The 13,988-nt window shown below is 34.4% G+C and overlaps 1 protein-coding gene across 7 annotated transcripts in view; it reads left to right on the top strand.

The window, feature by feature from the left end:
* The window catches only part of FNDC3A (fibronectin type III domain containing 3A), a 191,382-nt gene that overhangs the window by 142,013 nt on the left and 35,381 nt on the right, over positions 1 to 13,988 (top strand). For all 7 annotated transcript variants that reach the window (XM_016421933.2, XM_007495421.3, XM_056794841.1 and 4 more), the window contains 3 exons: positions 880 to 1,004; positions 2,156 to 2,330; positions 5,149 to 5,235. In XM_016421933.2, coding sequence (XP_016277419.1) covers positions 880 to 1,004; positions 2,156 to 2,330; positions 5,149 to 5,235 — 387 coding nt within the window. The remainder of the gene's footprint in view (positions 1 to 879; positions 1,005 to 2,155; positions 2,331 to 5,148; positions 5,236 to 13,988) is intronic.

Below are 13,988 nucleotides of genomic sequence, written 5' to 3'. Positions count from 1 at the left end.
AGTATCTAAGGTACATGTTACTGAACTGCAAAATTCTACAATGTCTAGTTAGACCTAGGTGAGTGTGTATACACATATACTTGTTTCTGCCTTTTCTGCCCTCTTTATTAATGTATTTTCTGTTCTTTTCCTTCTGCTTTCTTTTATTTGCATGGTTTGGGGCTCTTTTTGGTCTATGTAGTCTGACTTCAAAAAATGTATACTAATTATCTCTTAATAGAAAAACACATCCATTTAAAAATTAAAACATAAGCCTCTGATAGATGATTGAAAGCCATAAAATTGATATTTATCTAAATCTAGTAGATCAGAGGAGAAGTTTGTCATTATTTTTCTTTTCATGGTGTTGGACTTAAATCAGTTAAAACATATTTTTAAAATGTATATAACAAACCTTCAGTGCTCCTTGGCCAGCTTAGCAATGGCATGTGTATGATTAGATAAGGTAATAATTTCTTCTCATTAACTAGAACAGTTTTCTTAGCATCAAAATTTCCTCTATTATTTCCTCATAACTAGTAAGAATTTTCTCCCACAGGGCTTCTTCATATATTTAGTTAAAGTCTTTTTATTATTGTAAATCTAGAGCTTATTTTCCTAAACTCATTGGTTTAGATTCTCCTAAAGAACTTTAGTTTATAACTAGACAGTGCCTTGATTTTCCCCCAAAGTAATATAATACAAACCTTCATTTAAATTTGGACTATCAGATAATGAACTTTTCAAGTAACGTTGCTTTCTTGTAAGATTTGTAGGTAACTTTTATAAAAACACATTTGATTTGTAGTGTCTTACTAATTACTCAGTAAGCTTTCATTAATGTTGTTTATTTGTATTTTTGTAATAATATGCAAAATATGTTCACTCCCTTCATTTTAGGGGAAAGGAAATGGAGAATTTTGCCAGTGTTACTTTGGCCAACAGAAGCAATTTAGGATTACTAAATTATCACCAGCAATGGGTTGCAAATTTAGACTAGCAGCCAAAAATGACAAGGGTACAAGGTAAGTCATATTATGTAAACTAATATAGAAAATTACCTTTCAGTCTTCTACAAGGCAAATTATCTGGAGCAAATCCTGCTTTCAAATTTCTAGTAATGACAAAATGGCTCTTGCTTGGGTAAACAAGAACATATTTTGGCAATAAAGTACTTATACTTAATAAAGTTCTCTTCCCAACTCCCAATCCCTACCTAGCCCCCAAATTTGTGACTTATCACCAACCCTCTGGTGGTGAGTCTTTCCATATTTAAATAGGCTACTCCTTTGTTGCTTTATTTAACATAGCCTTAAGGACCCAGGATTGCTTCCATTCCCAGTGAGGCATTAGAATAAAACAAACTTGGGGTGGGGGGCAGCTAGGTAGCTCGGTAGAGGTAGATTGAAAGCCAAGCCTGGGCCTAGAGATGGAAGGTCATGAGTTGACATCTGACTTTAGACCCTGCCCAGCTATGTGACCCTGGACAAGTCATTTAACCCCCATTCCCCAGCCCTTCCAGCTCTTCTGCCTAGGAACCAATACATATTATTGATACTAAGACAGAAGGTAAGAGTTTTTTTAAAAATAATAAAGCAAATAGAGGTCCCAAAGTAATACTCAAATGAATTTTAGACATCTAAATTGATTATCTAATTTGGCACTGATTGGTAGAAATGGTTCATAGTTGACTTAAGACTTCAGTGATTGATAATTTATTTTTCAGAAATTATATAGATGGAATTACTTGAATGTACCCTGAAAATAGGAAAATTCTTTAAAATTATTAGGTGGTGTCAGTATCATATGAGTCTACAACTACCCCAAAGGTTGTATCTTTAAAATATTTTACTTAGTTGGAGCTATGAAAGTGATGGGCTTTGTGTAGAAGGTGGTGATTGGGTTGAGTCTTGAAGGAAATAAAGAGAAAAGGGGAAGTGCATTCCATACATTGAATACAGCCAGCACAAAGTCAGAGCTGGAAGGTGGAATGATGTATTATGAAAAGCATGAATAAAAGGATATTATTAAAGTTTACATTCAGCAGATGATCACGATCAAATCTAAGGTATTACTACTACTACAATCTTCATCAGTCATCATCATTAATCCTTAAGTTACATAAGAATGTTTCAAGTTCCTTCCATTCAATACAAATATTTTTTGTTTATAATAGTGGCTTTAGTGAAGAAGTCTTATATCATACATCAGGCAGTGCACCTTCCATGCCAGCAAGTCCCACACTTATTAAAGCTGGAGTTACTTGGTTGTCCTTACAGTGGAGTAAACCCTCAGGAACACCATCAGATGAAGGAATCTCATATATTTTAGAGATGGAAGAAGAGACATCAGTAAGTGTTATTGTATATTTTGTAACTGTATGTTTTTAAATATTTGAAATGACATTCATTTTTTAGCACACTATGTAGTCTCTTGGTGACCGAGAATGATGATTGTCTGTGCATTATCATCTATTGATGTACCCTCATGTGGCTTTGAAGCCCAAAGACTGAGGGGCAAAGTTTGTGGCACATGGGGCATGGACGCCAGTTGTTACGGGAGGTGCGGTTGGTTGGAGGTGTGCAGTGGCAAGACGTCGACGTTGCTCATCTTCAAAGGTGGTGGCGGCATGGTGAATGTGGGTTCGCCAGCTGCTTCTGTCAGAGGCAGCGAGTTCTAGTTGCTTTGGTGTAATGCCAGCCCACTTCAAGTTGGACTTTAGCTGATCCTTGAATGTTTTCTTTGGTCGGCCTTGTTTCCTGAGTCCAGCTGACAGTTCACCATAGAATACCTGTCTTGGTATTCTCTGTGGGTCCATGCGGATGACGTGTCCAGACCATCGTAGCTGGGTTTGGAGGACCATGACTTCAATTTGATTTGGACACTAAACAGCTAGATCTGGTGCATAATTTAAAAAAAATTAAATATATTCCTTAGCCATTTCTTCAGCCCAGCCACAAATCCTATTGACATTTATATGAGGTTTTGTGCATATGTGTCTGTTTTTTGTTTTACAGTGATGGGAACAGGAGATGAACTGACCATCAAACTGTATCATAATGTTTTGTTCTTTATCCACTTGAATTTTTGTATTAATTATTTCAGGGGTTTTTTAAGTGGTTCAAAATCCCACTTGAGAACCTCTGTAGTGTTTTTAGAACTTGAGGTACATATTCAGCATGTCATCCAAAAAAAAATAAAGAAATATCTAGAAGAACATGCAAATCTGTAGGTAATACTTTTATTTTTATACCTGCCATCATATATGATACTAGTAAACATCTTTGGCAGTAGTGTGGCTCCTTGTTTTATACCTGATTTGATGTTAATAATGATTGAATCTTATTTGATACTGTTCCCTTACCTATCACATTTCTCCTCTTAGCAAGGACTTTTTGTTGACTGAGATTGTGGTTTTGTAGGAAATGGTGATAGTCTGTGTTGTATCTGTTTCTTTATCTATTTCCTGATTTGAGGCATCGGGGACTGATGCAGATAAATCAGATTGGACCTATTTAAATTACACGTGATGATATCTTTTCATCTTTTTTACTTTTTGAAGTTGATTTCCACTAATATGTTTAGTCAGCTGACTCAAAATGACTCACATCAGTAAATTGTTTCTAAAATACTGTTGGTTTCATTTTTTTAATAATACGATTAAGTGCTTGCCAGCTTTAATACCTCCAAACCGTCCTTGAAAGTATTTTTGTTTGTAGATACAAAGCTTTTGTTTAATCTGTAAACCTTTGACCTCTTTGATTTCTAAATCCTAAGCCATAATTGACAGCATTACTTATTGCAGTATTTCTTGAATAAGTTTAGATTTTATTAACTTTGTAGAACTTTTGTCATTTTCGTTTCTCTTCAACAAATATTGGCATGTAAGTGTTATTTGTAATGCTCCTCAGATACTTACCTGAGTAAGCTATAATCCCTAAACCATACATTCCCACATCTTTTAACCATCCTGTGCCCACTTTTACACTTGTTCACCAAGTATCAAAGTATACGTTAGCTTGGTTTGAATGATCTTACCCAGTTCTATATAGATTTTTTTACTCCCTCTTCATCCTCTGTAGTAGGCATTGACACACAATCTATAATTTTACTTTCATTGAACTTTATTTTGCATCATAAGCACTGAAGTATAAGATAACCCAACATTCCATAAAATAATGTTTCCTTTGGGCACATGATGAAACTGACCCTACCAGTTCCTTTGTTGGTCCTAAAAGAAAATTTTAAACTGTCATCTGGTGCAATTACCATGAGGATACCAATATTTACAAGATTCACTTGTTCCAAAAATGTCATTTTGTCATTGGACTATAATATTATCTTACATTGAGCGTGCCCATAGTTAAATTTGTTTATAGATAGCTTAAAAACTGCAATTCTTAAACCACCTCTTTTCTTCTCTTTCCCCTCCCCCTTCCCACTTCATTCTGCCATGACATTTGCAAAAGCAGAAAAATACTATGTAGAACTGAGGGCTATTTTGTTTTTCTTCCTATCATGGGTTGCTGTGGCCAAAGAATTCCTTACATAGTGGCCAGTTACTGTTGATGATCATCTCTATATTTAGCTAAGTTGGTTTGGGAGCAAGAATTTAAGTGTGTCATAGGGACCATACTCAATTCCTCTCTAGATTGGTAGAATCTTCTAGAGTTTGCTCTCAGTTGGGAAGAATTTTGAGAAAACAAAGTCCCCTTCACACCAAAGTAGGACTTTGTAGCAATAGTGGTAGTAGGTATTTAGAAAAAAATGTCACTTTTTAAATGCACACTCTAAATGATCCTTCTAGACCACACCAATGAGATTGTAAGAAACGTCTCAATTAATAGCAGAGTTTCTATTTAGTTGTTATTCCCCTCATCCTAATTCATTCCTCCCAAAGCACAGATCTTCTCATTATGACCTACTTTACTAATTACTAGGCTTTCCCCTGCCTACTCCACTTCCTCCCCTAGGATTGAAAAATGGTCCAATCTATTCCAAGGTTAAAAGGTTTAACGTTAAACAAAGTTTAAACTTGCAATTCTGAACTTTCAAAACATTAAAAAAAAAACAAATAATAATAAGTCCTTTTCCATTATTCTTCCTCTTTCCACTATTAAAAAGCATTGTGTATATATGTGTATGTATGTTAACTTTATCTTTTAACAGGGATATGGTTTCAAGCCTAAATATGATGGAGAGGATCTTGCCTACACAGTGAAAAATCTTAGACGTAGCACAAAGTACAAGTTTAAGGTAAGATTTGTAAAAACCTTAAAGTAAGATTTTTTCTTTTTTTCCTTTTTTAAAAATTTATTTCAATTAAATAATTTTTATTTTCATTTTTAACTTTTATATTTAATACTTAACATAATATGAGTTGTTATTCATAATGTCCATTAATAAGGTTAATATTAATAATATTTTCATGTATATTACATACTGTTTTTTCACTCTTAGCTGTGTAAAGCAGTTAATATGAAACATTTTCTACTATAATCACCTTAAATTCTTATTTCATGCTTTACTGGCACCCTATTCTTACAATACAAATGGGCTTCTTCAAAAGACATTTCAATTTCAGGGCTGATGCCTAATTATAATATTATAATAGCATCAAAGACTAGCCAGACTTTTTGTTTTACTAATTTTATAATTCAATAGAATGCAACTGTCTTGCAGTTACTATATAGCTAGCAGTTTCCTTTATCCTCTTCAAAAGATAATACATAGCTGATGTCCTTTCTGAGAGAAAAAAGATTAGAACACTCCTGGTTGACATTGCACACATTTAGAATGTTTGTTTTACTTTCAAATTTAAACATTTGGGGACTGATTGCTCCATGCTACCAATTGTTCAAGCCCTTTGTTTTTCATCTTTCTAGCTTTTACTGTAGACATTCTGATAATTTTTTTCTGTCATTGATACCTTTGATAAATTATCATCATTTTGATAGTGGGGATTAGAGTCTGAGTAGGATTTTAAAATAAAAAGTAAATGTGAGGTTTTAAGGTATACCCTTTGTATTTAATTTGGATGTACTCTCTCAGTTCCCTATGACTAGATAAGAAACAGTTGATTACCTTTGTTCAGCAGTATTGTGTATCTTATACATTAAACAGTGAATGAGAATTCTGCTTAATTTCATAGCTGTGGTGTCTGGCACAGTGACATGCATTTGTAGTTATTTTAATTATTCTTTAATAATTCAATTTAATAATGGCTAATCTGATGTTAGCAGCTTATAAGCAATAAATCACATCCCTCTTAATATGGTAGTAGAGGTCATTTGTCTTAAGATATGTTAACTAAAAAGTTTTAACCCTATATAGATAAGTGTGATTGTTTTTGTGGATATATAAGTTTTAATGTTTTCAAAATACCATTTGTTTTTAACATCTTGAAATATATAGTTTTCTCTTTTTACCAATTAAAAGCTCATTGTTTAACATTTAACATTTCTAGTTCAAAAATCCAATACCTATTTCTGTAACCATTTGCTAAAACACTATCACATTTAAGCATGAATGAGCTTTATAGCAAAATTTTTTGCCTCTTATCAACTCCATTTTTTGTAGACAGTTATATTTTATTCATAACTTAAGCTCTATAGATTGTCCCTGAGCAGATTAGTATTCATCATGTAGGTATGCAAGTTAAAAATAGAAATATATTTTCAAGTAGTTAGCTAGAGGCATGTTTGAAGAAAACTTAAAGTATTTACAAAATATTTCAACAAAGCCATTATTTAGGTTTTTTAACTGAGCTCTTTCAGTCTTCAAACATAAACAGTCAGTAGGTAAAAAATGGTGTAAATACATCAAAGAAGTCCCAAACCTACGTAAGCTAATAAACCAACAATAACAGTAGAGCTTAAGACTATCTCATAGGTTCAATACAGTTTGCCTAAAGTATGACTTGATTTGACAGGAAAAATAAGAAGTTCTATTTTTAATTTTATTAAAGCATCCGAATTGTGATTTTAGTGGATCATAGAATCTTCATAATCTAGAGGAATGTTATCCATTGTAGAAACAGTATAAATTTTCCTTCTTACATTATGAAATTTAACAATTAACATTATGAGTTTATATGCATCATTCAGAGTAGCAAAGAAATCATTGACAGAATAAATGACTGGCCTTACTACTGTTACTGCTAAGGCTTACCCATGACAGTGAAACATTGGGCTTTTCTTATTTAAAAACTCTTACCTTCCATCTTATAATCCATACTGTGTTTTGGTTCCAAGGCAGAAAAGTTAGGCAGTGGGGGTTAAGTGACTTGCCCAGGGTCAAAGCACTGGGCTTTAATAGAAGAAGCATAAAATAACCATCACCCTTCAATCTCTTAAAAATCTAGTAGAGCCACTATAGCACAAGTTATAATAAGAGTATAGTAAAGTCCAAAGTATTATGAAATATCATTTCTAGCTATAGAATCAGGAAAGTGTTCCTGAAGGAAAATGATCCCTAAAATCTTCAAATGACAAACCAAGATCTTTAAGGGTAAGCCATTCTATGCACATAGTTGCAAGAGAGGTTAGGGAACAACAGGAGCCTGAAAAACATTTCGCCCTGAACTTGTAACTTATGAAAGTGAATCATGTACCATGCAACTGATGGGGTAAGCTGTGACCAGATCATAAGGGCCTTGAATATTAGAGTAAGGAGTGTAAGCTTATGAGCAGATATGATTCCCTAAGGGAAAGAAAACTGAAGGAGAACCTTGAGAGTAAAGTATCTCATAATCCAGGGAAGAAAAGGGAAATTGGGCCGACAGAGTCAAATAATGCAAAGAGGTCAAAAAGAGTAAAGACTGAAAAAGAAGCCATTGAATTTGGCCATTAAATTTCATGCGTATACTCAGAAAGCATTGTTGAAAATTGAGTGGATGTTGAGTTTGTATCTATATCTTTATTAAAAATGAAAATTCCAAACAGCATTCATTTATGTCCTATGCATTATTCTTCTAAAGAACTCTTATAATTTCGACCCTAATTATGTAGTACCTAGAAAACTGAATCCATTTAGCTTCATTTTTTTAAATCTACTGTATATCCACAGGTCGTTATTAATTTTCTTGACATAATTTTTGTATCTATAGGATTTGTAAGATAAGTTAAGATATCTAGTGTGTTATTTTTCTTTTCTCAACACATTGGTACTGATTTTGGTTGCATGTTGAGATTAAAGAAAACATTAACAACAACTCTACATAGAACATGACAGAAGTGGGGACTCGGGGATTTGCACAGGCCTAATCTGCACTAGGACAATTGATCAGTGTTCAGTACAATATGGAGTCCCTACCATCCCTTATGTGTATCCAGGTGTTCAAATTCAAATTACCCCTAGAAATGGCAGCAATGGAGTCAGCCCTGGAGGAATTAGAAGAGGACCTTGAAGAAGTGAAGGAGTTGCTAAGGGAAGGCCACTAGGAAAAATCAGCGAAACTGACAACAGAAAAGTCTAAGTTAGAGAAACTAAGCACAAGATAGAGCAGAAGGGACAAAAGAAAAGGGGAATTGTTGACACCAGAATCCAGCAGCTGTGGTAGCCCCTAAATCAGTTGGTTACTTGATTAAAAATCAGTAGTTAAGGATGGAACAGATAAATTTGGGAAAATCTACATCATCTTAAGTAGTGACCAACAAGTACCCACTATGAAGAGAGATGCAATTCATACATAAGTCATTTGAATTTCTCATAAAGAGTCTAAATGGGAAAATTGCTCCATGATAGTCAACAACTTCTCATACTTCATCTTTATAGATAGTGGTTTACAAAAGATCAAGAATAGTATAGTTCTTATAGTATTCAAATGGGAGCTGAAATGGGATTAGACAGATACTAGTGAGGGGCTGATGGATATTCTGAAGATTTGGGAAGATAAAAATGAAGAGAGCTATTAATAAAGCCTAGGTGGGATCAAGAGAGAAAAAAAGAAGAGACTAAGTTTTGAGACAGACAAAGGCATTTCAGCAACCATTGTGAAAATATTATTTCCAATAGGGAACTGTTGCTGAGCTACACAGACACACTTTTGACAAGTATGTAGTTTGCACAGCCTTCTTCCAAGCTAAGACTATAAACTCTTTTCATGTTGGAGGATTTATTTAAAATAAAATACACTTTTTAAAAGACTATACAGAGAAGAAAAAATATTATATTCTTTTGATGGTGAATGTTAATCTTAAACCAATAGAGCCCATACCTTTTACATAGATATTTGTTTTGTGGTTGACATTATTTTCTTTGTTCAAACCATTGTCTTGCTGCTACCATCTGGTCATTGTCCTAAATTTGAAAAAATTCAGTATTTTCTGTATTTCTGAATAACCCTTAGTGTATAAAATTCAGTCTAGCACAGTGTCTTACATACAGTAGGCACATGAATCTGTAGGCAGCTGGTGATGTAGTAGAGAGATCTCTGGACCCAAGGTCGAGAAGACATGTATTCAGATTCATGCTCAGACATCTACAAGTTGTGTGAACATAAGCAAATTACCTTCCTCAGCTTTGGTTTCCTCATCTGTAAAATGAGGATAATAATAGTCTCCCTCTTAGGAGGTACGTCTGAGAATAAAGTGAGATAAATATTACCTTAAAGCATTATGTCATTGCTAGCTAAATTTTATTATTATTCACTTTATCAACAAACAAGAAGGGATTCCCTTCTGAATTTCATACTTCAGCTAACAGTAAAAATGATAAGTATCTAGAAAGGCTCCCTGGAAAAGAAGAAAAGGCATGACTTCAGGGGTAAGGAATAGTTGAAGATCTCACAATAAAAACAAGTAGAGATAGTCACTAAATCCTGTTCATTATTTCTTCATGATACCTCTTGTCCAGGTTTTCCATTCCTACTGGCCCTAGGTCCCTCATTACTGCATGCCTGAAGTATTTCATTTCGGTTGTTTTCTAACTATTCACTCTACTTCTATATTCTTTCTCCTCTCACCACTACCAGCTTAAATTTTCCTAAAATATCATTTCAATCATGTTATATACATGGTGTGGTAGCGTGGAGATCAGTGTCTCCAAATTGCCTGTAGGAAAAAAGTCCAAGCTCTAAGGTAATGGGCATTTTTTTCCCCTTTTAAACATTATTTTATTTGGTCATTTTCAAACATTATTCACTGGAAACAAAGATCGGAATCTCCCCCCCACCCCCGCCCCCCGCCACTCCTCCCATAGCTGACACGCAATACCACTGGGTATCACATGTGTCCTTGATCCGAACCCATTTCCATGTTGTTGGTATTTGCATTAGGATATTCACTTAGAGTCTCTCCTCAATCATATCCCTTCAATGCCTGTAGTCAAGCAGTTGCCTTTCCTCAGAGTTTTTACTCCCACAGTTTGTCCTCTGCTTGTGGATAGTGTTTTTTTCTCATAGATCCCTGCAGATTGTTCAGGGACATTGCATTGACACTGATAGAGAAGTCCATTACATTCCGTTGTACCACAGTGTATCAGTCTATGTGTACAATGTTTTCCTGGTTCTGCTCCTCTCGCTCTGCCTCACTTCCTGGAGGTTGTTCCAGTCTCCATGGAATTCCTCCACTTTATTATTCCTTTGAGCACAATAGTATTCCATCACCAACATATACCACAATTTGTTCAGCCATTCCCCAATTGAAGGGCATCCCCTCATTTTTCAATTTTTTGCCACCACAAAGAGTACAGCTATGAATATTCTTGTACAAGTCTTTTTCCTTATCTCTTTGGGGTAAAAGTCCAGCAGTGCTATTGCGGGATCAAAGGGCAGATAGTCTTTTATCACTCTTTGGGCATAGTTCCAAATTGCCCTCCAGAATGTTTGGATCAATTCACAACTCCACCAGCAATGCATTAATGTCTGGACTTTGCCAGATCCCCTCCAGCATTCATTACTTTCCTTTGCTATCATGTTAGCCAATCTGCTAGGTGTGAGGTGATACCTCAGAGTTGTTTTGATTTGCATCTCTCTGATTAAAGGAGATTTAGAACACTTTTTCATGTGCTTATTAATAGTTTTTATTTTTTTAACTGAAAACTGCCTATTCATGTCCCTAGCCCATTTTTCAATTGGAGAATGGCTTGATTTTTTTTGTGCAATTGATTTAGCTCTTTGTAAATTTGAGTAATTAAACAAACCTTTGTCAGAGGTTTTGTCATGAAGATTGTTTTCCCAATTTGTTGCTTCCCTTCTGATTTTAGTTACATTGGTTTTGTTTGTACAGAAACTTTTTAATTTGATGTAGTCAAAATTATTTATTTTACATTTTGTGACTCTAAGTCTTGCTTGGTTTTAAAATCTTTCCCTTCACAAAGGTCTGACACGTATACTATTCTGTGTTCACCTAATTTACTTATTGTTTCCTTCTTTATGTTCAAGTCATTCACCCATTCTGAGTTTATCTTGGTGTAGGGTGTGAGGTGTTGATCCAAACCTAATCTCCCACACTATCTTCCAATTTTCCCAGCAGTTTTTATGAAATAGTGGCTTTTTGTCCCAAAAGCTGGGATCTTTGGGCTTATCATAGATTGTCTTGCTGAGGTCATTTACCCCTAGTCTATTCCACTGATCCTCCTTTCTCTCTCTTAACCAGTACCAAATTGTTTTGATGACCACTGCTTTATAATGTAGTTTGAGATCTGGGACTGCAAGGCCACCTTCCTTGGTATTTTTTTTTCATTATTTCCTTGGATATCCTTGATTCTTTTTTCTTCCAAATGAACTTCGTTATGGTTTTTTTCTAATTCAGTAAAAAAGGTTTTTGGAAGTTCAACGGGTTTGGCATTAAATAGATAGATAAGTTTGGGTAGGTAATGGGCATTTTTAAGTGCCTATTCTGTGTACCAGGCTCTGTGCAAAGTGCTCTACAAGTATTATCTCATTTGAGATCAAAACACCTTTTTGTTCTAATCTACCTTTCCAGCTTTATCATATCAAGTCTCTTATCAAGTCTCTTACTTGAATCTTCTATTTCAATTAATCCAGTCTAAGAATAATCCAAAATGATATGTGGTAAATACATCTTATTCCTTTTTAGCTCTTCTATAGTCTTGATCTCTGATTTTTCTAAGTTCCTGATACAGATTGTACCATTTATTTGCCATTGAAAAATGCTTATTACTTATTTTTTCATACTTAGTAGCCTGAATATCCAATTAGATTATTTTACTTCTTGAAGCATTCCTGTCTCTTACAGCCATTTCCTCCTAATACATAACAAGATGCTTTATCTATGATAAGTATTCAAGGATGTTTGTTGTTCAGCAACCCTCTCAGAACTCAAAAAGTTTAACCAAAATATAACTAATAAAGAAGTTGAGATGACTAGAACCTTAGATAAATTAAATATGAGAGGTATCCGGAGAGCTCCCACATACATGCATGAAGTTAGTATAGATCTAAACCTGAGCATACACGTTATCCCAACATAGTTTATGATGGGACAACAATGGTTTGGAGAGCATAAATATTCTGCAGAAGTCTTATTTAACACTCATCCTTTTATGGAGGTAATTCTACATTCCTAAGAGTTTGTGGTACTGGAACATTGGATATGAACAAGCTGCAAAGACTCGGTTTTGGAAAAACTATGGCCCTGGAAATAGATAGTGTCTGCTGCTAAGGACCAATCTAGCCAAATATAGTCCTGGTAATGCATGTTATCTGAGAAGCAAATGGATTAAAGTGATCAAATTACATGCTAATAGGAATTTGGAGAAATAGGCCTAATATTACACAGTTAGAGCAGCTGTGAATTTTTTTAAACCCTTTTATCTACCTTAGAATCAATTCTGTGTATTGGTTCCAAAGCAGAAGAGTGGGAAGGGCTAGGCAGTGGGGGTGAAGTGACTTGCCTAGGGTCACACAACTAGGAAGTGTCTCAGGCCAGATTTGAACCTTGAAATTTCCATCTCAAGGCCTGTCTCTCAATCCACTGCCCCCAATGTGATTTTTTTTTTAAAGAAAATAAGATGGAATTATATATTAAGAACTGTTAAGCTGTTTGTGCTTATTGACCTAGGGATTCTTTTATTAGAATTAGGCCCTAAGGGCACTATTGAGAAGGTAAAAAGCAATGTTTGTGTGAAAATGTTTGTGGAAACATTGTTTGTAATAACAAAAAAAAACAAATACAATGATTAGGGAAAATGGCTGAATATTTGAAATATGATATTTGAATGCAATGGATTGTAATATGTTATTAGAAATGACAAATATTGGCAATAGAAATAACTATATGAAGAGATGAAAAGAGAATAAGAATAATACATACTATGATTACGTTAGAAAAGCCACAAAATCAGGTGAAAAAATAGCAACATAAATCCAAAAGGAACTCAAAAACAGGTGTTTATATTATAACACATGCATAATTTACATATTTTTGACAAATTGTAAACAATGTGGAGTTTGTGGTGTATAGCACATAATTTTTAATGCATTTGTTTATTTAATTTTTTGTTGGTGGTAGTGGCTAATTAATTAATAAGGTAAAAAAGAGTCAACATGTTTTAGGGAGTGAGCACTGGCCTTAAAGGCAAGAAGATCTGAGTTCTGGCCGTGCCACTAATTAGTCATGTAATCCTAAACAAGAAGGTGGCATTATACATTGGTTGTCAGTATCTTCCTCTAGCAGTTTTCTGTGTTAATGAAATTACAGGTCTGGTCACTATCCCTATCTCCTATTACTCTTTATTGCAATTATCTGAAGAAGGAATTTTGGTCTGAGAAGAGGTAACCAGAAATGGGATTTGTTGACTTAAAAGCAAAATTAAGAGGAACTTCATTTAAATCATCTGGTATTAGTTTAGATTTTCTTAATGCTAAAAACTTACTTGTAGTTCTTAGGCAGGGTAATAAACTCACATTTACTTTTTGATTGTTAAGGCTACTGAGGAGAATAATTCTGAACTTTTTAGTTTGAATGCTATTTGGATAAACTAAAGATTTTTGAGGATAAAGGTTCTAAATTAAACAAGTAAACCACTGTTACAAGAACAACTAC

The sequence above is a fragment of the Monodelphis domestica genome, chromosome 4, assembly GCF_027887165.1.
Source record: "Monodelphis domestica isolate mMonDom1 chromosome 4, mMonDom1.pri, whole genome shotgun sequence".
In the NCBI taxonomy this organism is placed as follows: Eukaryota; Metazoa; Chordata; class Mammalia; order Didelphimorphia; family Didelphidae; genus Monodelphis; species Monodelphis domestica.
This window is presented reverse-complemented; position numbering and strand designations above follow the sequence as displayed.